The sequence below is a fragment of the Pristis pectinata genome, chromosome 19 (assembly GCF_009764475.1).
Source record: "Pristis pectinata isolate sPriPec2 chromosome 19, sPriPec2.1.pri, whole genome shotgun sequence".
Classification (NCBI taxonomy): domain Eukaryota; kingdom Metazoa; phylum Chordata; class Chondrichthyes; order Rhinopristiformes; family Pristidae; genus Pristis; species Pristis pectinata.
The window spans coordinates 4524186-4548551 of NC_067423.1; the positions used below are offsets into that span (position 1 = coordinate 4524186).

Consider the following 24366-nt stretch of genomic DNA (forward strand, 5'->3'; position numbering starts at 1 on the left):
ATAAAGCAGCCACCATCCAGGATAGAAGTGAGGAGGAATTTCTTCATTCAGGATGACGAAACTTTGGTATAGTGGACCTAGGAGGGCTGTAGGTGATTAGTCACAGGAGAGACTGTGGGAATTGAACAGAGACACAAGAGATTCTGCAGACGCTGGAATCTGGAGCAACACACACAAAATGCTGGAGGAACTCAGCAAGTCAGGCAGCATCTGTGGAGGGAAATAAACGGTCGATGTTTCGGGTCGAGACCCTTCATCAAGACTGAACACCAGCTGGAATTGAACAGTGTGGGATTGGGAAGGGAAGTGATCAAGATTATGCTAGAATACACAAGTACTAGAGTTCCCTGGTCCACACCTCACACCCCACCAGCCCACACATCCAGCGCATCATTCTTCACAACTTCCGCCAGCTGCAACGTGATCCCGCCACCAGCCACACCTCCCCATCCCCTTCCCTTCCTGCTTTCTGCAGGGCTCACTCTCTCCGTGACTCCCTCGTCCGCTCATCCCTCCCCACCCATCCTCCTCCCTGCCCAGGGACTCTCCCCTCTAACCACAAATGGTGTAACAGCTGCCCCTACACCTCCTCTGTCACCACCATCCAGGACCCCATTCACATGCTAATCCCCTAGTGTTATTTATTGCATCCGGTGCTCCTGACGTGGCCTCCCCTACATTGGTGAGACCGGACCCAAACTGGGCGGCCGCTTCACCGCTCATCTACGCCCCATCCGCCACGGCTGTCTGGATCTCCCGGTGGCCAATTGCCCTCCCCATTCCCACACCGACCTGACTGTCCTCAGCCTCCTCCAATGCCAGAATGAAGCTAAACACCAACTAGTGGACCCTTCATATTCCACCTGGGCAGAACATTGAATTCTCCAACTTCCGGTAACCGCTACCCCTCTGTCCCTTTTCTCTCTTCTCCTGATCTACCCAGCCCCCATCACCTTTCCCCTCCTCCATCCTCCCCGTCTGCCCGTCACCCGCACACCCCTCCCACTGGCTCCCCTCCCCCCACTGTTCCCATCTGCCCTCCCCACCTCTCTCCCCTTTATTCCATGCCCCACCTTCCCCTCCTATCAGATCCCACCATCTGCAGCCTCTGTCACCTCCACCTCTCACCTCCCAGCCACTGTCACTATCTCCACCCTTCCCTCCCTCACCTGCCTATCACCCCTCCTCACCTGGATCCACCTGCCGGCTCTTGGTCCACCCCTTCCCCTCACCTCTTTACACCAGCCATCTCCCCTCTATCTTTCAGTCCAGAGGAAGGGTCTCGACCCGAGGTGTCAACTGTCCATTTCCTTCCTGATCCGCTGTTCTTCCAGCTTTTTGTGTGTTGATCAAGATTACAATGAAGAGTGTAGCCAGTTTGAGAAGACAGCTGGATTGTTCCTGCCCTTACAGCCTTGTCTAACATGTGGGAGCAACGCATTCACCAGACACTTCGTCCCAGCAAATGTCGAACACTACGGAGGTGGGAAATGTGCTGAAAACCTTTCCTATTGTCCACACGAGACAAGACCTTTGCTTTTGACAACACTGTGGTCAGAACCTGGTGTCCCTTTAACAGGTACTACCCTCTTTGAAGTGTGCAGGGAGCTGCAAAAAGTCTTTGACTATCATTGGCAAAGCATAAGAGAAACGTTTCAAAAAAAAAAATCGGCCCTATGCATCAACCTGCCAAACAACTGCTTTGCTTTAGTTTCAAGGCAATATTTATCTTCTTTTGCATTAACACATAATTCTGCTCACTGGCAGCCGGACAAATTGGCAGCAGTTAATTAACTTCCCTAGCTTTTAAAAATAGAACTGCCTCCCACTGGTTTGGATTCGGAGACACAACAGAGACAGTTCCCTGTAGAAAACTCCCCAGACAAAAATACATGAACCATCATGGCATCAGAATAAAGGGGGAAGGAGTCTGCCACTCAGCCTCTGCAGCCTGCTCCATCCATCCGTGAGATCACATGTGGTCTTCCCCATTCCCACTCCGATTGTCTTAATTCCCAAGAATCTATTGATCTCCGTCTTAGAACATATGTACAGCACAGGAACAGGCCCTTCAGCCCATGATATCTGTGCTGAACATGATGCTGAATTAAATTAAGTCTCTTCTGCCTGCACATGATCCATATCTCTCCATTCCCTGCATATTCATGCGTCTATTTAACAGCCTCTATTGTACCTGCCTGCACCACCACCCCTGGGCAGCTTGTTCCTGGCACCTATCACTCTCTGTGTAAAAAAAAAACTTGCCCCGCACATCTCCTTTAGACTTTTCCCCCCTCACCTTAAACGCATGCCCTCTAGTATTTGACATTTCTACCCTGGGAAAAATATTCTGACTGTCTACCCTACCTATGCCTCTCATTATTTTATAAACTTTTATCAGGTCTCCCCCCAGTTTCCGACGCTCCAGGGAAAACAGCCCAAGTTTGTCCAACCTCTCCTTATAGCTCATACCCTTGAATTCAGGCAGCATCCTGGTAAACCTCTACCCTACCCTCTCCAAAGCCTCCACATCCTTCCTGTAACAGAGTGACCGGAATTGCGCACCTGCTGAGCATTCACAGCCCCAGGTCCACACAACATAGGCCCAGTCAACACAACATAGGCCCAGTCAACACAACATAGGCCCAGTCAACACAACACAGGCCCAGTCTACACAATACAGGCGCAGTCTACACAACATAGGACCGGACTATACAACACAGGCACAGTCTACATAATACAGGCCCAGTCTACACAATACAGGCGCAGTCTACACAACACAGGCCCAGTCTACACAACATAGGACCGGACTATACAACACAGGCACAGTCTACATAATACAGGCCCAGTCTACACAATACAGGCGCAGTCTACACAACACAGGCCCAGTCTACACAACATAGGACCGGACTATACAACACAGGCACAGTCTACATAATACAGGCCCAGTCTACACAATACAGGCCCAGTCTACACAACACAAGCCCAGTCTACATAATACAGGCACAGTCTACACAGTACAGGCCCAGTCTACACAATACAGGCACAAGTCTACACAATACAAGCCCAGGCTACTCAACACAAGCACAGTTTACATAACACAGGCTCTTTCTATACAACAGAGGCCCAGTCTACACTACACAGACACAGTCTACACAAAACAGATCCTTTCTACACAACACAAGCCCAGTCTACATAACACAGGTTCACTTCACACATTACAGGTTTATTTTATTCAATGTAGGCACAGTGTATTAAATATTGGCCCAGTTTACACAATGACATAGTGTGTGCCTTATTTTAAATCCTTTTGGCCAACTTACCCACGAGGTAAGCAATCGACAGAGGAGAGGATAGGAAAATATTTGGGGCAAGTTTGGGAATAAGTGAAAGAGAAAGATAAATAAATTATTCATTAAGGCAATTCACTGACAGCTGAGCCATGTACGGAGTTATAATGGCCAGTGACCAAATCGTGGTCAGACAGGAATGCCTTAATACTCATCAGTACGTCTGTGGAAATACCATCACCTTGAGGTCTGGAGCAAATTGACCAAAAAGATCAGCGATGTGGGGTGACAAACGCCAGGTGATGAATGTGGTTTTGCGTGTGATACCCTCATCAGCTGAACTAATTAAAGAAATGGTCATCAAAACATACCAGAGTCTGAGATGTCATCCCAGTAAGGACAGTCAAACTCATATTCTGCCTTCAATATCTGCTCAAACAGTCTGGAGTCGTTTTCATCGTAGAACGGAGGATAGCCACATAACCTGAGGGACCAAGGAGAAACCAAAGCATTGGTAACGACACTTTAATACGTGTGGGTTCACTTCTCAGTGCCCCTTTCAAAACAAACATTTAAATTGTGTATTTGGCTACTTGGTGACTGACCATTAATGGAGCGAGCTTTTCGTGTGGGAGAAGCCCTGGAACTGACTTCTGGTGTCAGGGACCAAAGGTTCAAGACAAGAATAGCTATCTCGCTAGTTGTTCCAAAGGGAGACATCCGAGTTCAGCCATTAAAATTGCTTTAGATCCCAGACTTCCGTGAATTCACCATCATAAACACACGGTAGGAACTAAATGACAGACTCAGGTTAATTAATCTCCTTTGTGGCCACTCAAAGACCAAAGGCTGCAGATCTGAAGTGAGGGGCACTAGATTCGGGGGGAAGTGAGAGCAGGGAGGGGTGATGATCTGGAGGTGGTGAAAGCAGAGCCAATCAAGACCTTCCAATGGGAATTGGATAGGTACTTGAGAGAGAATAAATTACAGGGTGTATCTCGGGGTCTTTCAATATTGCTGCTTACTACAGAGATAGAGCTCTCTCGAGTACATTGATGGTGGTAAATTCTCCACACTGATTCCTAGGATGGCAGAGCTGATGTATGAAGAGAGATTGGGCTTAAATTCACTAGAATTTAGAAGAATGAGAGAGGATTTCAAAGAAAGCTACAAAACATAACAAGATTGGACAGAGTACCCGGTGACTGGTGAATCCAGGACTAGGGGTCACGATCTAAGGATAAGTGGGTAAGTCACTTAAGATTGAGATGAAAATGGTAAATCTGTGAATTTATCACAATTGAAGCTGTATCATTAATTATATTCAAGGAGGAGATGGATATTGTTCTTAGAGTTTAAGGGATCAAGGGATACAGGGAGGAAATAAGAACAGGGGACTGAATTACTGAATTTAGATATCAGCCAAGGTTTGATGGTGGTGCAGCTTTGAAGGGCCAAATATCCTCCTCCTGTTCCTATTTTCCAAGTTTCCAAGCGTCAGCTGACGGTGGGTTCTGATACGGCAATGTATCAATAGTCACCTCGCACGGTGCGCTTGGTTCAGGGCTATGGGCAAGGACTGGGGCAATGGGCTGTCATGGGAGGATGATGGGCAGAATGGCCTTCTTCTGAACCGTGATGATTCAATGATTCCATTACTGGGGCACGTGACTCATTGTAAATAACTTTATCCTTTCACTCGCTGACTCCAAAGGATTGCCAAGTCCATAAAAGATTGTTTTTGCAAACAAAAAAATGTTTCATTCTCACAAGAGACTCCAAGAACTCTGTTAGCCAGAGATCAAAGATAATCGGTCCACACTATGTGTGGTTTGGGGCACGAATCCAAGTTTGGAATGTCATAAGATTGTTTTTCTCTCATTAACCTACAATTGTCCATATATAGCAATAACAGAAACACTGAATTCACTACCTGGCATTGGAGACCACAGCTTTGTGGCCAAGACCAGACTGATACAATAGTTTTATAAATTGTGCACATACCAGAAGTCATTGTAATAAGTAAATTTAGATCTAAAAATCTTGTTTTTGATTAACAAAAATGTTAAGAAACCAAATTTAGATATCTGAGCAACATAACCAATGCATGAAGGAATACTAAGATTGTGATGCAGAGCTTAATTGGTAATGATAACTACATGGCTATTGTTATTGGTGAGTAGCTTTTAGAACATACAGGGTTATTAATTCTTCTGCAACATTTCTTTAGCATTAAAATGGTACTTGGTGTCTTCCAAATCAAAATAAGCACAGAAAGATCACAATATTTCAGGGTGCCACTTAGAAAGAAGACAGTGCTGTTAGCATCTCTGTGAACCTCAGGCATTTTCAGAAGCAGCAGGAAAGCTTGAGTTAACATTCTCTTGGTTCCCGGCTCTAATCCGAGCAGCCATGAGCTGGTCAGGAAAAGCACACAATGCTGGCAGCACTCTTCCAGCTGCTGGAGACTGCTGCCACAGCGGCACCGGTGATTCCTGGTGGCAGGGAGCACGTCCCCGGAGCTAGTGAGAGGGCTCTGAAGAGACACTTCGCCCCCTTACTCAAGGGGCCCACTGATCCCTTCAAGGATACCAGCCACCAGCACTGGAAGAAGCTTCCCAGGAAGGTCACGTGGCACAAAGTCACTGGTGGGAGCAGCAGTCCCACCACTGGCGCTGCAGAAATATAAGCCGACTGGTGGGGAATTGAATTCCTCCACTTTAGGTAATCCCCACCCACCTTCCCCACAAACCACGACCCCCCCCCCCCACCCCACCCCACCCCACCCCACCACGCTGCTTCTCTCCTTCCCTTTCCTAGCCCTTCTTTTCCTTTTTCTCCTCACCTGTGACCCACCCCCCGGTGGATCTGCTCTCCCCTCCTCCCCCACACCTGCCCGTCACTGTCTCTTACCTGCATCGACCTATCACCACCCTGTGCCCACCCCGCCTCCCCTCTTTTGTCCACCTATCACTGCTCTGCTTTTCCCTCCTATATATCGGGCTTCCCCTTTTCCCATCTTCAGTCCTGAAGAAGGGTCCTGACCCGAAACGTTGACCGCCTGCTTTTCTCCACGGATGCAGCCTGGCCTGCTGAGTTCCTCCAGCATTGTTGTGTTTTTCATTTTGGCCCTGTATTTTGTCTTGTTCTGATCCTAAATATCCTTTAATGTACTTGACTGCAAGTGTTCTGAAGTGGATCACTGGTGCAGCAGCTGTCAGATTTGTGAAATGGCCAGTGGGGTGTGTAGCCTCTAACGGAACCTCAAAGTTAGTCCTGTAAAAGGGAAGCCAGTGTACATACAATTAAAGAACAACTTTCATAGTTCTGTGAAGTTGGAGGCGTACAGGACTGAGACAGATCGGCTGTTGCAACAACAGCCTCGCACTCGTCAGCAAGACCAAGGAATTGATTGTGGACTTCAGGAAGGGGAAGTTGGGAGAACTCATTGAGGGGTCAGCGGTGGAAAGGGTGAGCAGCTTCAAGTTCCTGGGCGTCAACATCTCAGAGGATCTATCCTGGGGCCAACACATTGATGCAATCACGAAGAAGGCACGCCAGTGGCTCTACTTCATTAGGAGTTTGAGGAGATTTGGTATTTCTATAGATGTACGGTGGAGAGCATTCTGACTGGTTGCATCACTGCCTGGTATGGAGGCTCCAGTGCACAGGATCGCAAGAGGCTGCAGAGGGTTGTAGACTCAGCCAGCTCCATCACAGGCACAACCCTCCCCACCATCGAGGACATTTTCCGGATGAAGTGCCTCAAGAAGGCGGCATCCATCACGAAGGACCCTCACCACCCGGGACATGCCCTCTTTTCGTTACTACCAGCGGGGAGGAGATACAGGAGCCTGAAGACCCACACTTAATGATTCAGGAACAGCTTCTTCCCCTCTGCCATCAGATTTCTGGACGGTCCATGAACCCATGAACACTCCCTCATTATTCCATTTTTTTTGCACTATTTATTTATTTCTGTAACTTATAGTCATTTTATGTGTTTGCCCTGTACTGCTGCCGCAAAACAACAAATTTCATGTCATATAAGTCGGTGATAATAAATCTGATTTTGATTCTGATTGGATGATAAGAACATTCAATTGAGCTTTGATACAATCTCTGGCTAAGACCGGGGACTGAATTGGAACATTCAGCCTCCTCCTAATGGGAGTGAACGCCTGTGCCTAATTTGAGATGTAACTTTCTGGAAATCATTAATGGTTGCAGTGTGGCTTTCGTGTAAGGTGCCAGCAACTGGTTTTATCGCATTGACTGGCGGCTCTTCTGAAGATACTCCAGTGGCTTAAATGACCTTGCAAGTGAGTGGAGAATGAGCAGGAAAGGGTGAAGTTCTGGGGCCTAAGAGAAACTCTCTAGTATCAAAGGTGGCCTTATAATTCACCCAGGCATGAGCTCCTGTTGTCCAGGGTGCGGACTGAGTGGTCCCTCACTCTTGTCCTCGCCATCCTGGTGTCTTCCCCCTACTGCTACCCTTCTGGCCCCATCTCACCAGGCAAGGGAAGAGCTCGTCTGATGCCCACAACAGAACAGAGGGACCTACGAGCACAAATACATGGTTCCCTGAAAGTGGCGTCACAGGTAGACAGGGTGGTGAAGAAGGCATTTAGTATGCTGGCCTTCATCAGTCAGGGCATTGAGTTTAGGAGCTGGGATGTTATGTTGCAGTTGTAGAAGATGTTGGTGAGGCTACATCTGGAGTATTGTGTACACCTTGCTATAGGAAAGATGTCATTAAAGAGAAGATTTACGAGGAAGTTGCCAGGATTCGAGGGCCTGAGGTTGTAGGGAGAGTTGGGCAGGCTAGGTCTTTATTCATTGGAGGGGAGGAGACTGAGGGGTGATCTTATAGAGGTGTATAAAATCACGAGGGGACCTAGGGTGAATGCGTCCAGTCTTTTTCCCAGGAAAAGGGAACGAAAAAATTAAAGGGCATAGGTTTAAAAGGGACCTGAGGGGCAACTTCTTCATGCAGAGGATGGTGGGTATATGGAACGAGTTGCGAGAGGAAGTGGTCGAGGCAGGTACAATAACTACATTTAAAAGACACTTGGACAGGTACATTATAGGAAAGGTTTAGAGGGATATGGGCCAAACACAGGCAACTGGGACTAGCTGGCAGCACCTTGGTTGGTATGGATGAGTTGTACGCCGTATCTTGGTGTAAAAAGTTTGTCCCACATATCTCCTTTGAATTTTTTCCCTCTCATCTTAAATATTGATCCTGGGAAAAAGATCCTGGCTGTCTACTCTATCTTTGCCTCTCATAATTTTATAAACTTCTATTAGGATGTCCCCTCAGTCTAGTTTGTCCAACCTCTCCTTGTAGCACCTGCCCTCTAATCAAGGCAGCATCCTGGTGAACCTCTTCTGCACCCTCTCCAAAGCCTCCACATCCTGCCTGCAATGGGGCGACCAAAATTGAATGCGATACTCCAGATGCGGTCTAACTAGAGTTTTATAAAGCTGCAACATAACTTCCCGACTCAATGCTCGACTAATAAAGGTGAGCATGCCATAGGGTCATTAGCCTGAAAACCAAAAGCTTAGATCAATGTGGTAGTCTTTGAGTATCATCTTTAAAGAGAAACTAGAGGTGGAGAGGTTTATGGAGGGAAATTCAGAGCTCGGGACCCCAGCAGCTGAAGGTGTGGCTGACAATAGTGGAGCGATTAAATTCACAGATGAACATGAAGCCAAAATTGGAGGAGCATAAGTGGTCCCAGAGGGTTGTCACCTCGTTATGTTTTAACTGAAGACATTTATTGGTCTAGAAATTGTTGCATGCCAAGGGTTTCTGTTGGTGTTAGAACAGTGTCTTGGATCACCTAAGGCTATTTATGAAAGTCAGTTAAAGAGCAAGAATTAAGATTGCAAAGGCTCACAGAACAATGTGGTTGGGTTTCTGTGGGTGACACTGGGTGGATGTTATCAGATTTCGCTTGGCATTCCCTATTCATGTGTCGCAAGTTCCTTTAGCTGTGTGATCTTTAAAGCCTGCTCTTTAAGGGACAGACCATCATGAAAGGCAGGTTGTACAGAAGCCTGAAGTCCCACACCACCAGGTTCAGGAACAGCTACTTCCCTTCAACCATTTGGTTCTTGAACCAACCGGCACAACCTAATCACTACAGTTTAGCAACATTATGACCACTTTGATCAATTTGAACTAAAAGGGACTTTGTTTTTTTTTGTTCTAACTGTGTTGTTTTTTTGTAAAAATTGTGTATAATTTATGTAGAATCCCCAAGATGGTGCCAGAGCATGGCGACTCATTGCAAGCTGCTCTCTGCAGATCTGCTCATTACTTCATGTACGTTCTCCCTGTGTCTGCATAGGTTTCCTCCGGGTGCTCCGGTTTCCTCCCACATTCCAAAGATGTACGGGTTATGAAGTTGTGGACATGCTATGTTGGCATCGGAAGCATGGCGACACTTGCGGGCTGCCCCCAGAACACTCTACACAAAAGGTGCATTTCACTGTGTGTTTCGATGTACATGTGACAAATAAAGATATTTTAAAGATACCTTATAATCATTCTACTCTTTTAAATCTAACATTCTGTATTGTTTTACCTTGTACTACCTCAATGCACTCTGCAATGAATTGATCTGTATGGACAGTATGCAAGACAAGTTTTTCACTGTACCTCGGTACATGTGACACTAATAAACCAATTTCAATTCCAATTTAATTTATGCTTTTCTTGTGAATGCTGCTTATCTGATGCTCTGTGCCTGTGATGCTGCTGCAAGTAAGTTTTTCATTGCACCTGTGCACACGTACTTGTGCATATAACAATAAACTGGACTTTTGACTTTTGACTTTGACAGGGAGTGTTGCCAATGAATGGACATTGCAATTATGGAATGTGGGGTTGGCGCGTGCTCCTGGTGGGGGAGTCAGGGGGACCAAGAGAGACTGGTAAAGGATAGTCTTACCAGCAGGCATGTTTGTTGTGCATGGTGACGAGGTGAGCTACAGGAGTGAGATAGGTCAGCTGGCTGAGTGGTGTCGGAACAACAACTTTGAGCTCAATGTCAGCAGAACCAAGGAACTGACTTTAGGAAGGACCTGTGTAGGTGAGGGGTAGGATCCAGAGGGAGTCGATGGTAATGTGGGGAGAATAAAATGGGTCAGGGGTAGAATGGCTGTAAAAACGGTTGCTGGTCGGCACAGACTTGGTGGGCCGAGAGGACTGTTTCTGTGCCGTATCTCTCTAAGACTAAATGACCAGGTCACGAAGATTGTGGCTGGTCTTGCCCCTAATACACCTCCCTCTCTGATTCTCATATCTCAGTCCCTCAGTGACCAAAAATCCATCAGTGTCTGCCTCGAATATACTTAATGACTGAGGATCCACAACTCTTGGGTGGAGAATTCCAATGATTACAACCCTCTCTGACATTTTCACCAGACACATCCCAAGTGGCTGACTTTTAAATGTCTCTGAAATGGCCCAGCGAACAATTGTCGATAAAAGGGTGGGCCTCGATCACCCTCTGATGGGCAGACGGTGATATGTAATAAACGTTGGGTTACCTCCAGTGCTCACATCCGATGAAAGGGCCGTAAAAATAAATCTGTAAGAATATTATCTCCCAGGAGTTAAAGTCGGGTGTAGAGATCTGTCTGTAGCAGAGCAACGGGGTATGACCTCCAGTATATCCCTTCATCCACTGTAGTGAGGAACCTGTCAGGTCCTGAGTTGGGATTCCTGCTCTGTGGAACATTCTCAACAATATTTCTTAAAACCCTTACAGTGCCTCACACACACACAGACACACACACACACACATACGGACACACACACACGGGCACACACACACAGACACAAACACTCTCACACACACACACACACACACACACACACACACACACACACACACACACACACACACACACACACACACACACACACACACACAGAGTGACCAAATTTGGCAAGGGGTTACAAGCATCCAGCCAGTGGCTATCTGATCAGTAAAATCTGTGAACATTAATTCACAGGCGTTAACACTCGTGATTTTTCCAACTTGTTTCCCACTGTGCAAGAGGCCTCGCCAATGGGGTAGGTTGGAAAACTTTGGATTGTGAAGCCAAACTTCTGTAGTGTAATAGACCCTGAATGAGGGAGCCTGTTCAACATTAGAGATAACACACACACAGTGCTGGAGGAACTCAGCAGGTCAGGCACCATCTATGGAGGGAAATAAACAGTCGACGTTTCGGGTCAAGACCCTTCATCAGGACTGGAAAGGAAGAGGGCAGAAACCAGAATAAAAGAAAGGAAGGGACCTGCCCATCTATTCCCCACCTCCTTCCCGTTATTCCATGGTCCACTGCCCTCTCCTACCAGATTCCTTCTTCTTCAGCCCTTTGCCTCTTCTACCGATCACCTCTCAGCTTCGTACATCTTTCTCCCCCACCCCCACCCACCTACCTTCCCCCTCTCACCTGGACTCACCTATCACGTGAATTCACCTCTCCCCTGCCTGCGTGTGCTCCTCCCCCTCCCCCCACCCTTTTATTCTGGCTTCTGCCCTCTTCCTTTCCAATCCTGATGAAGGGTCTCGACCCAAAGCACCAACTGTCCATTTCCCTCCATAGATGCTGCCTGACCTGCTGAGTTCCTCCAGCTCTTTCTGTGTGTGGCTCCAGATTCCAGCATCTGCAGAATCTCTTGTGTCAACATTAGGGATAATTTTATTTTAGAAAGCATGCCCCAAGATGGAACCTATTCCTTGTAAAACCCTTGCTGTCGATGGTCAGAGAATCCCATTAGACATCGATATAATCTAGAGATAAAAGGGTCAGTGTACTGAGATCTTGAGCAGTGACCTCTTGGTATTGTATTGGTTTATTATTGTCACTTGTACTGAGGTACAGTGAAAAGCTTGTCTTGCATATCGATCGTACAGGTCAATTCATTACACAGTGCAGTTACATTGAGTTAGTACAGAGTGCATTGATGTAGTACAGGTAAAAACAATAACAGTACAGAGTAAAGTGTCACAGCTACAGAGAAAGTGCAGTGCAATAAGGTGCAAGGTCACAACAAGGTAGATCGTGAGGTTAAACCTGTTCTGTTACCATCTATATTAATGAAAGCTACATGGAACTTCCTCAATAAAACTATGAACCTGGAATCTTCAGATTTGATTCTATTTACCATAAAAAATATAAGCTCCTCCCAAAAAGTAATTAGAATACACAGTCCAAGTAACCGAAGCAACAAATAATTTGTTAAGCTGGATATCTTCCTTTAGATCGATTTAAATAATTCTTTGCATGGAATGTACATCAGCACGGATAAAATTAAAATAAAGTGCATTGAAAACTATAATGAAAGAAGTAGCAATAAAAGCTGAAGGGGAAGACTCGATGAAATGTTCTCATATGGTATACATTACAATTGTGTTGTACATTTTCTATGGGAAATGTATAAGTAGTTTCCAATGCATCAAACTTTCAGAAAGAATGAAGTGATTTAATGCAAATCCTCGTCTACTACCCAAAATTTTCACATGAACTCAAAGTGGTGCCTGGGGTTTTAACTAACAACAATCTTCAATAACAGCTGAAGTTTGTGGGTATACAGCACCTCCACCATTGGATTTCTGAACGGTCCATGAACCCATGAACTACCTCGTTATTCTTCTTTTGCACTATTTTATTTGTTTATTTTTTGGTAATTTATAGTAATTTTTATGTCTTGCACTGTACTGCTGCCACAAAACAACAAATATCTCGAAATAGGTCAGTGATAATAAACCTGATTCAGATTCTGAGATGGTTGCTTTCCATCACTAAACCATTAAAGTGTCAGGCCTGTGAAGCTTAAAACAGGAGCTCCAAAGCTGTTATCAGTGTATCAGTGCTTCCCGCTCCAGATGTGCTGTTTGTAGCCTTCACCAGTGCAATCAAGGGAGATCAGTTGATTTGACGACAATTTTGGGTAAATACAAACTGGTCCCACTGTAAGAAGACAGCCGGCGTCTTTTTTGCAGCGTCGAAATGTCTAATACCCGGGGGCATGCATTTAAAGTGACAGTGGGTAAGTTCAAAGGAGATGTGTGGGGCAAGTTTTTTACACAGAGAGCAGTGGGTGCCTGGAATGTGCTGCCAGGGGTGGTGGTGAAGGCAGATACGATAGAGGTGTTTCAGAGGCTCTTAGAGAGGCACATGAATGTGTAGAGAATGGAGGGATATGGACATTCTGTAAGGAGAAAGGATTAGTTTAGTTTGGCATTTAATTACCAGTTTAATTAGTTTGGCACAACATTGTGGGCTGAAGGGCCAGTTCCTGTTCTATGTTCTAAGATAACTTAAGAATCTTATAATTAGTTATCTGAGGTCTTAGAATAAGCTTTTTTTTAGAAAATTCTCTGGCTGCAAAGCGCTAAATAAATTATAATTCCTTCAGATAAATATTTCAAAATATAATGGATTTAGTACTCTATAAAACATTCAGGATGTGAATTGTACATTTACCTTCTGAGTTTGTTGTCTGTAAGAATTCTGCAAAATGATTGGCTATTCAGTTTGATAAGAGCACAACTGTTGGACACCAACGACCCCAAGTGACCTTGTACACCTAATGAACTGTAGAATAGTCATGGTACAGTACGGGGACATTTAGCGCAGCTCCTTGTCGAGTTATCCCGTCAGTCCCATCCTCTGCTCTTTTCCCACAGCCCCATAAATTATTTTTTTATCAAGTGCTTATCTAATTCCCTCTTACAGGACCTGACTGGGTCGATTTCCAACTCCGAAATGTTTTATTTTGTAGTCTTATTTATTGGTTGTCACACTTCCAATCATTTGATGATCTGCATTTTTATCCCAGGCCAACCACTCCCCTCCTAAAGCAAGTGGACTCTGGTCCTCCCGAGACTCAGACCTGGACCCTTCCACAATATCAGACCCAACCGCTCCATGAATCAACTTGCTGGCCCTTTAAGGAAGTCGGGAAGATATTTCCTTTTGCAAATTATGTCAAATGCTACGTTTACAATGATATATTCTGTCCTTCTGAAGAATGCTCCGAATACCACATATTTTTATGTAATACACAACATATGCATTCCTAATAGTGGAAAGTCAGTCTGCAGGAAACAGTTTCCATGTTCTCTTCTTGCTTCTAATTATTTATTTTCCTGCTTCAGGCAAAGGTCTCATTATAAACTCATCAGATCTCAGGAGGACTGACTCATGGAGCCACAGTAATAGTTTGTAAGATATTACTGAGATGGCTAAAACTGTTTGACAGATGAAAGCTTACATTGCAAGAATACTTTCACCATCTCTCTCCATTGCAATTTGGACAGGCTCTCTTTGGCAAATAATTCAAGTATTTTGCTGTCTAAAGTCACCATTCCTTTTGTGTAGACTTCATCGAGCATTGAAAGAGTTCCCTGGAGATGTTCCAGTGTTAACCTCTTCTTCCCTGGGTTCTTCTTCCATGCCACTGACCAATAGAAAGACTCCTGTGATGACGGATTTTACTCAGAGGAAAAATGACACACCTCCATCATGATTATCCTCAACACTGGTGCCCCACAAGGCTGCATCCTCAGCCCACTACTCTACTCCCTGTACTCTCATGACTGCGTGGCCAGATTCTGCTCTAACTCCATCTACAAGTTCACAGATGACACCACCGTAGTAGGCCGTATCTCAAACATCAACAAGACGGAGTATGGGAAGGAGATAGAGAGCTTAGTGAGATGGTGTCATGACAGCAACCTTTCCCTCAATGTCAGCAAAACAAAAGAGCTGGTCATTGACTTCAGGAAGCAGGGCAGAGTACACACCCCTGTCTGTGTCAATGGTGCTGAGGTGGAGAGAGTTGAAAGCTTCAAGTTCTTTGGTGTAAACATCACCATTTGCTTGTCCTGGTCCAACCATGTAGACAGTACGGTCAAGAAAGCTCACCAGCGCCTCTACTTCCCCAGAAGGCTAAGGAAATTTGGTATGTTCCCGTTGACCCTCACCAATTTTTATAGGTGCACCACTGAAAACATCACAGCTTGGTACGGCAGCTGCTCTGCCCAAGACCGCAACACTTGAAAGGAAAGGTGGGATAAGCATTGCTGTAAATGGAGGAAACAGAAACTTGATCGGAAGTTACCAAAGGGGGATAACGTGGATGCTGCAAAACTAGCATGCAACGGAAAATGTTGCAACTTGCACTTTATCTGAAATTGTTGCCTGGAGGGCTGCAACACGCCCCATCAGAAGGCGAGGTGCTGTTCCAACAAGCTTGCATTAAGCTTTGTTGGAGCAATATAAGAGGCCAAAGAAGTCAGAATTGGGGCAGGATGGAGAATTAAAGTGACAGGCAACTGGAATCTCAGGATCACTCTTCAGGACTGAACAAGGTGATTCTGCAAAATGTCCCCAATTCATGTTTGCCTTCCCCAATGTAGAGAAGGCCACATTGTGAACAATGGTCATAGCAGACTAAATTAGAAGAAGTACAAGTGAATTGCTGCTTTACCTGGGTGGATTGTTTGGCTCCCAGGATGACGGAAGAGAGGAGAGCATCCTGACTGGTTGCATCACCACCTGGTATGGAGGCTCCAATGCACAAGATCGCAAGAGGCTGCAGAGGGCTGTAGACTCAGCCAGCTCCATCACGGGCACAACCCTCCCCACCATCGACGGCATCTACAGGAGGCGCTGCCTCAAGAAGGTGACATCTATCATTAAGGAGCTCTTTCCTGTGGACTCTTCTGTGCCAAATCCACATATCTCTTAATACCCTAACCTTTCAAAACTTGATCTGTTTCCTCTTTGAAAACCTCTAGTGATCTAATCTGAATGACCTTCTGAGGTAGGGAAGTCCAGATTTTCACCACACCACAGCAAGAAATTCGTTGATGTAAACGACTGTCATCGAATCTTGTAACCATGTTCCCTCGCTTGTGATTCTCCCACTATTTGGGTTTCCTGGTTTCCTCCCACATTCCAAAGACGTATGGGTTAGGAAGTTGTGGGCGTGCTATGTTGGCGCCAGAAGCGTGGCGACACTTGGGGGCTGCCCCCAGAACGCTCTACGCAAAGATGTATTTCACTGTGTGCTTCGATGTACATGTGACTAATAAAGATACCTTCTCTTAAAGGACCCTCACCATCCAGGACATGCCCTCTTCTCGTTACTACCATCGGGGAGGAGGTACAGGAGCCTGAAGACACACACTCAACGATTCAGGAACAGCTTCTTCCCCTTCGCCATCAGATTTCTGAACAGTCCATGAACACTACCTCGTTATTCCTTGCACTATTTATTTATTTTAGTAATTTTATGTCTTTGCACTGTACTGCTGCTGCAAAATGATAAATCTCACGTCATATAAGTCAGTGATAATAAACCTGATTCTGATTCCTATTCCGATCCCAGAAAGTTTGAGGACATAAATGTTTCCATATCCGACCCAAACAACACCAAAAGTTTTATCAGAATATATACCCAACCCAATCCATTGCACACAAAAAGTTGGATGACTGGGTTGAAAGTGGGGAACATAGACTGACTTTAGTGCTTGGTGGAGTGGGATTAGAGGGGTTGATAACTGGACCCTTGCAAATAGGTTACTGTTTCATTGAGTACGGACTGATATCAGAAGTTCCCACATAAACAGAAGACTTTCTTCATTGTCTCCTCTGTGAATGGTGCCTGTCTGGGTGAAAAGATTTCCTCAGCTTTATATTTCATAAACCTTTATACTGGGGGGCAGCCCATGTAAACTTTTCCCACTGTAATTACACCTTCCTGCCAGTGACACAGTGCTGAGGGAGTGTTGCAGTGTCAGAGGCACCGTGGTTTGGGTGAGATGTTTCATATGAAACGTACAGCAAAGGAACAGGCCATTCAATCCAACCCAAGTTGACATATATGCCCCACTCCAGCCTCCTCCCTTCTTTCCTCATCTAAATCTTTCAGCATGACCCTCTGTTCTTTCCTCCCTCAACCTCCACTTAAATCCGTCTGTAATATTCCCCTCAACCACTCCCTGTCGGATCGAGTTTCACGTCCTCATTGTTCTTTGACTAATGAAGTATCTCCTCAATTGCTGATGGAATTGCCTGATGACCACATTATATTGATGGCTCCTGATTCTACACTTGCCTGCACTGGAAGCATTATCTCCGTACCCACTCTGTCTAAACCTTTCATTAGTTTAAGGACATGTTAGGTCACCCTTTGTTACTGGTCAACTAGTAACCCTGTCACAAGTCACCATAAGCCAATAACCCGGTCACTAGTACCACAAATCGGTAACCCTGTCACTAGTCACCACCAGCCAGTAACCCTGTCACTAGTATCACTGAAAGTCGTCTCACAGGTGGATAGGGTAGTTAAGAAAGCTTATGGGATGTTAGCTTTCATAAGTCGTGAGATCGAGTTTAAGAGCCGTGAAGTAATGATGCAGCTTTACAAAACTCTGGTTAGGCCACACATAAGAGTACTGTGTCCAGTTCTGGTCGCCTCATTATAGGAAGGATGTGGAGGTGTTGGAAAGGGTGCAGAGGAGATTTACCAGGATGCTGCCTGGATTAGAGAGTATGGATTATGAGGAGAGACTAAAGGAGCTAGGGTTTTACTCATCGGAGAGAAGGAAGATGAGGGGAGACATGATAGAGGCATACAAGATATTAAGAGGAATAGATAGAGTGGACAGCCAGCACCTCTTTCCCAGGGCACCAATGCTCAAAGCAAGACGGCATGGCTTTAAAGTAATGGGTGGGAAGTTCAATGGAGATGTCAGAGGGAGGTTTTTCACCCAGAGAGTGGTTGGTGCATGGAATGCGCTGCCTGGGGTGGTGGTGGAGGCTGATACGTTGGTCAAGATTGTTAGATAAGCATATGGAGGAATTTAAGATAGAGGGATATGTGGGAGGAAGGGGTTAGATAGTCTTAGGTGTGGTTTGAAGGGCAGCACAACATGGTGGGCCGAAGGGCCTGTGTTGTGCTGTATTGTTCTATGGTTCTATAAATCGGTAACCCTGTCACTAGTCACCACCAGCCAATAACCCTGTCACTAGTACCACAAACTGGTAACCGTGTCAGTAGTCACCACCAACCAGTAACCCTGTCACTAATCACCATCAGCTAGTAACCCCGTCACTAGTCACCACCAGCCGGTAACCCTGTCACTGGTCACCGTGAACCAGTAACCCTGTCACTAGTTACCATGAACCAGTAATCCTGTCACTAGTCACCACCAGCCAGTAACTCTGTCACTGGTCACCAACCTAAACACAAAAACTTACAAGCAAGGGTTCAGAAACAGGAAAGCCAGGCTGGATTTTATAAACAGGATCATTCCTGCTTCTCACTGCTCTTTGGCTAAAGAAGCTTCAGCTTCTCATCTTAATTACATGTTATCTGTGATGAGAAACCTGGTTTAACGGTGACTAATACAGCTCTCGTCTCTCTCATAATGTCTCTGCTGGGACTGAGAGCATGACAGAGTGAAGAAGTGGTTATGTCAACTCAGGCATGATGTATGCTCCAACATGCTACCAACACAGAACATAGGACATGGAACGGTACACCACAGGAACAGGCCCTTTGGCCCACAATGTCTGTGCCAATCCAAACTTGTCCCATCTGCCTGCCCTTGGTCCATATCCCTACATCCCTGCCTGTTCATGTGTCTGTCTAAATGCCCCTGGCACTAATCTGTAATTAGTCAGATGCTGATAACTAAACAAAAAGACAAAAATTGCGCTGTAAGGATTAACGTTTTAACAAAAGACTGCTGATAGAAAACAGACATTATAAATCCATTGCTTAGGGATTACAGTTGATGGAGCACAGGGAGCTTCATTAGTAAATGAAAACAATGCTAACAAACTTACTCCTAACTATATAATGTCATTTTATGGCAGGAAGTGTCTTAAAATAGTTAAAATACAGGTTTCAGATTTATTCTACATTTTTATTACAGCCTGGGGTTAGTTTGCTAAGTTTGATTGTGTAGGGCACACCTTTGAGTTATAAAGCATCAGAAGCCAACATTAATTCGACAGGATGATGCCTGACTGCAGTTAACCTGTCCATGGTAAATCTAATACTGTTACATCGATCGATATATATTAAAAATTGGTTTAACTTCTGTAGAAAATACAACCAGTAAATTAAACTAAATGCACGTTGTAACCTCACTTGGGAACACCAATTAAGCTCATTTGGAGGCTAAAGAAATTTGGCATGTCCCCTTTGACACTCACCAACTTTTATCAATGCACCATAGAAAGCATCCTATCTGGATGCACCACGGCTTGGTACGGCAACTGCTCTGGCCGGGACCGCAAGAAACTGCAGAGAGTTGTGGACACAGCCCAGCGCATCACGGAAACCAGCCTCCCCTCCATGTCTCTGTCTATACCTCTCGCTGCCTTGGTGAAGCAGCCAACATAATCAAAGACGCCCACCCACCTGGGTCATTCTCTCTTCTCCCCTCTCTCATCAGGCAGAAGATCCAGGAGCCTGAGGGCATGTACCACCAGGCTCAAGGACAGCTTCTATCCCACAGTGATAAGACTATTGAATGGTTCCCTAGTACGATGAGATGGACTCTTGACCTTATGATCGACCTTGGTTGTTGCACCTTATTGTCTACCTGCACTGCACTTCCTCTGTAGCTGTGACACTTCACTCTGTATTCTGTTATTCTTTTTACCCTGTGCACTGTGTAATGAATTGACCTGTACGATTGGTATGCAAGACAAGTTTTTCACTGTACCTCGTTACGTGTTACAATAATAAACCAATACCAATACCAATATTTGTTTGTTTTGGTGAATTGTTCGATACTCAAAGGCATTTGAAATCCTTACGTACTCCACTGAGAAAAACCTGGTGACAGGGAACATGTTCTGTAAAAGCAGTGATTTTGAAATTCTCTGGAATTGCAGCATCTCACTTACTGGTGCCTGAATGTGGGCAATGGTGCTGAGGTCGAGAGGGTCGAGAGCTTCAAGTTCCTACGCGTGAACATCACTAATAGCCTGTCCTGTCACAGCTCAGCACATCACGGAAACCAGCCTCTCCTCCATTGTATCTATCTACACTTCCCACTACCTCAGGAAGGCAGCCAACATAATCAAGGACCCCACCCACCCAGGTCATTCACTCTTATCCCCCCTTTCTATCAGGCAGAAGATACAAAAGCTTGAGAACTTGTATCCCCAGGCTCAAAGACAGCTTCTGTCCCACTGTTATCAGACTTTTGAGCGGACCTTTTGTACAGTAAAAATGAACTCTAGATCTCACAATCTACCTTGTCATGGCCCTTGCATCTTAATTGTCCACCTGCACTGCACTTTCTCTGTAACTGTAACACTATATTCTGCATTCTGTTATTGTTCTTCCTTTTGCACTACCTCAATGTGTGAAATGATCTGTCTGGATGGCACGCAAACAAACCTTTCACTGTATCTCGGTACTTGTGCCAATAATAAACCAATTACCAATGACTTTCTGCACATTACAGGGAAACTGTCAGGAAGCAGGGTAGAGTCACGGCCACGCATGGGTTCACTGTGGTAGGAGATTGGTTGGGTTTAGGTAGATTCATGGTCATACTATCTGCCTACATTCCTGTTCACAATGTATCAAGCCACATTTAGATGCCACATGGCAGACATTCTCAAGGTTTTGAGGAAAGACATTTGCTAATAAGGAGGTCAAAGACAACGCAATAAATAAAGAGCTACCTTTACAAAGTATCTGGTGGAACGCTCCACAGATCTTTACGGCTGATGGATTACTTTTGAAGTATAGGCACTGTTGTAACATGAGAAGTACAGCAGCAAATTTATGTACAGCAAGTTCCCACAAACCAATGTGATAATGACAGATAATCTGCTTGAGGGATGAATATTGGCCAGGACACAGAGGCATAATTTTCCTCCACTTCTTCCAAAGAACACGATGGGATATTTATTATTTTCACCGTTCTGACACCCCATTCCCACGGCAAACCTTCCTCATGACCACAGTGGAGGCTCAACCTGTTTATTCTGTGTTCAAGTCCCTGGGGTGGGACTTTAAAAAACTGCTTCAAACTTTATTTCTACAGCACGGTAACAGGCCCTTCCGGCCCAACGAGCCCGCGCCGCCCGATTACACCCATGTTAACCCACTAACCCGCACGTCTTTGGAATGTGGGAGGAAACCGGAGCACCCGGAGGAAACCCATGCAGTCACGGGGAGGACGTACAAACTCCTTACAGGCAGCGGCCGGAATTGAACCCGGGTCGCTGGCACTGTAATAGCGTGACGCTAACCGCTGCGCTACACAACTAAGCTTTCACATGCAGAGTAGAGGAGCGGGGAGATTGCGTTAGCAATCAGTGTTTCACAGGGAACAAGTCATAATGCAAGAAAAAGAAAGTCTTTGGTAATGCAAGGCATCTGTGACCTTCAAACCTACTGTGGACTAGCTAGATCAAAATCAGTCCATTTCTCCATCATAAACAGGCATTTTATATCACTTATTCATAAGATGTGCACTAATGTCTTGTTTTGTAGTCTTTTTCTTCTCGCCTTGAATAATTTATATACAATTTATGTATACTTTGTGTTCCGTGTGCCTGTTATCGTGGCATAAGTCAGAATCTGTTCCCCAGGGTAAAAATGTCGAATGCTAGAGCACATGCATTTATGGTGAGAGGGGGAAAGTTTAAAGGAGATGTGCGGGGCAAGACTTTTTCCACAAAGAGTGGTTGGTGCCTAGAAGAGGCTGCCAGGGGTAGTGGTGGAAGGAAATAGATAGACACATGAATATACAAGCAATGGAGGGATATGGATCATGTGCAGGCAGAAGGGATTTAGTTTAATTTGGTAACAGACATCGTGGGCCGAAGGGCCTTTTCCTGTCCTATACTGTTCTATGTTCCATGTACCAAAGGTATGGTTGCTAACTTTGCCGATGACACAAACACAGGTAGGAAAGTAAGTTGTGAAGAGAACGTTAGGAGACTATAAGGGGATATTGATAGCTTAAATGAGTGGGCAAAGATCCGGCAAATGGAGTGTAATGGGACAATGTGAAATGTTCATTTTGGCAGGAAAATTGAAAACAAATTCTAAATGGTGAGAGATTGCAAAGCTATGAGATCTAAAAAGATTTAGAAAGTTTAATGGATGATTAGGAAAAGGTTAGTATGCAAGTTAACAGGAAAACTAAAAGAATATTATTAATTGTTGAACACAAAAGTAGGGAGGCTGACAGCAGCTACAGGAGGCGCTGCCTCAAGAAGGCAGCATCTACCATGAAGGATCCCCACCATCCGGGTCATGCCCTCTTCTCGCTGCTACCATCGAGCAGGAGGTGCAGAAGCCTGAAGTCCCACACCACCAGGTTCTTGAACCGACCTGCACAACCCTAACCCTACCTCAGCAACGGAACGCTATGGACCACCTCTTGCACTGCCTGTGGACTTGTCTCCGATTGTGTCCTTTTTTGCACAATCTTTTTTTCTTCTATTTTCACTGTCTTGTATAATTTATGCATAATTTATGTTCTGTGTGTTGTCTGTACCTATGTGCCTGTGATCTGCTGCAAGCAAGTTTTTCATTGTACCTGTACCTCACCGTACTTGTGCACATGGCGATAAATTCGACTTGACTTGGCTTGAGGTTAGGCTTTAGTTATACAAGGCATTGGTCAGACCTCATCTGGAGAATTGTGTACAGTGTTAGTCTCTGTACTTAAGGAAGGATGTTGAAGTGTCACAAGCAGTTCAGGGAATGTTTATTAGATGAATACCTGGAATGGGCAGGTTACGTTCTGAGGAAAGTTTGGACGGGCTGGGCTCGTATCCACTGGACATTAGAAGAGCGAGAGGGGACATGATTGAGGTGTTTAAGGTGATGAGGAGTCTTGACAGGGTGGATGTGGCGAGGATGTTCCATCCTGTGGAAGAATCTCATACTGGAGGACACTGGTTAAAACTAAGGGGTTGCCCAGTTAAGACAGATGAGGTTAAATCTTTTCTCTCAGAGGATTGGGTAGCTTTGGAATTATCTTCCAGAAAGGGTGGAGGAAGCAAAGTCTTTGAACCTTTTTGTGGGGGAATAAGATTCATAATAACCAAGCGAAAAAGGTTAGTGCCAGTAGAGTTGAGATTACAATGAGATCAGCCATGACCTTATTGAACGGTGGAGCTGGTTCGAAGCACTGATTGACTTACTTCTCTTCCCAGTTCGAACGTTCATATTTAAGTGGGATTAGCTGTCCCCTGAGTCCACTTCCATTGTATCACTGGAAAAGAAGCCATACTCACAGAATGTAAGAGATGACTCCAATAGACCAACAGTCGACTGCTTTGCTGTAGGGTTTCTGGGCAAGAACTTCCGGAGCTGTGGAAGAGAAGAATGAGAATCGATAGTAAAAGGGGATCAAAGAAGGCACAAAGGTTCAGTGGTTGTCTGTTGGTATGCCCCAGTACAGACACTGAATCACTGAGAGGTGAAGATCAGCTAAAAGACATTTGCTTCCATTCACAACTGTTGCTGGTGTTCCAAAACCTGCCTGGCACACAACCCACCAATCGCGCCAATAGTTGGAAGTCATTGAATACTCGCTTTATGCTTTTAATCTCAAGAGTTTCTCAATGCTAAAAGACAGCAACAGATACGAAAATGTGGTGATATTTTATAGTGTAGTAAAATATGGGGCTATTTGGGGATTCATGCATATCTGCTTCCCTCTCTGACTGGTGGAGCTCTAAAAGGTAGAGCTTAATGCACAAAGTCATAGCTACAGGGATGGACGCAGGCCCTTCAGCCCATCAAGTCTGTGCTGACCATTAATCAGCCATTTACACCAATCCTACATTAATCCCATTTTTGCATTCTCCCTACATTCCCATCAACTCCCCCAAGATTCTGCCCCTCACCTGCAGGCTGGGGGCAATTTACAGTGTCCAATTAACCTACCAATCTGCGCATCATTGGGAGGAAACTGGAGCACCCGGTGGAAAATCATGTGGTCACGGGGAGAACGTGCAAACTCCGCACAGACAGCACTGGAGG

General features: G+C 45.3%; 1 protein-coding gene across 1 annotated transcript in view; it reads right to left on the minus strand.

Moving 5' to 3' along the window:
• camk1da (calcium/calmodulin-dependent protein kinase 1Da) overlaps positions 1–24366 on the minus strand; it is a 361859-nt gene that overhangs the window by 33346 nt on the left and 304147 nt on the right. Inside the window, exons 6-7 of the mRNA XM_052033511.1 lie at positions 23616–23691; positions 3662–3774 (exon numbers count right to left, since the gene is read on the minus strand). Of these exons, the coding sequence (XP_051889471.1) occupies positions 3662–3774; positions 23616–23691 (189 nt within the window). The remainder of the gene's footprint in view (positions 1–3661; positions 3775–23615; positions 23692–24366) is intronic.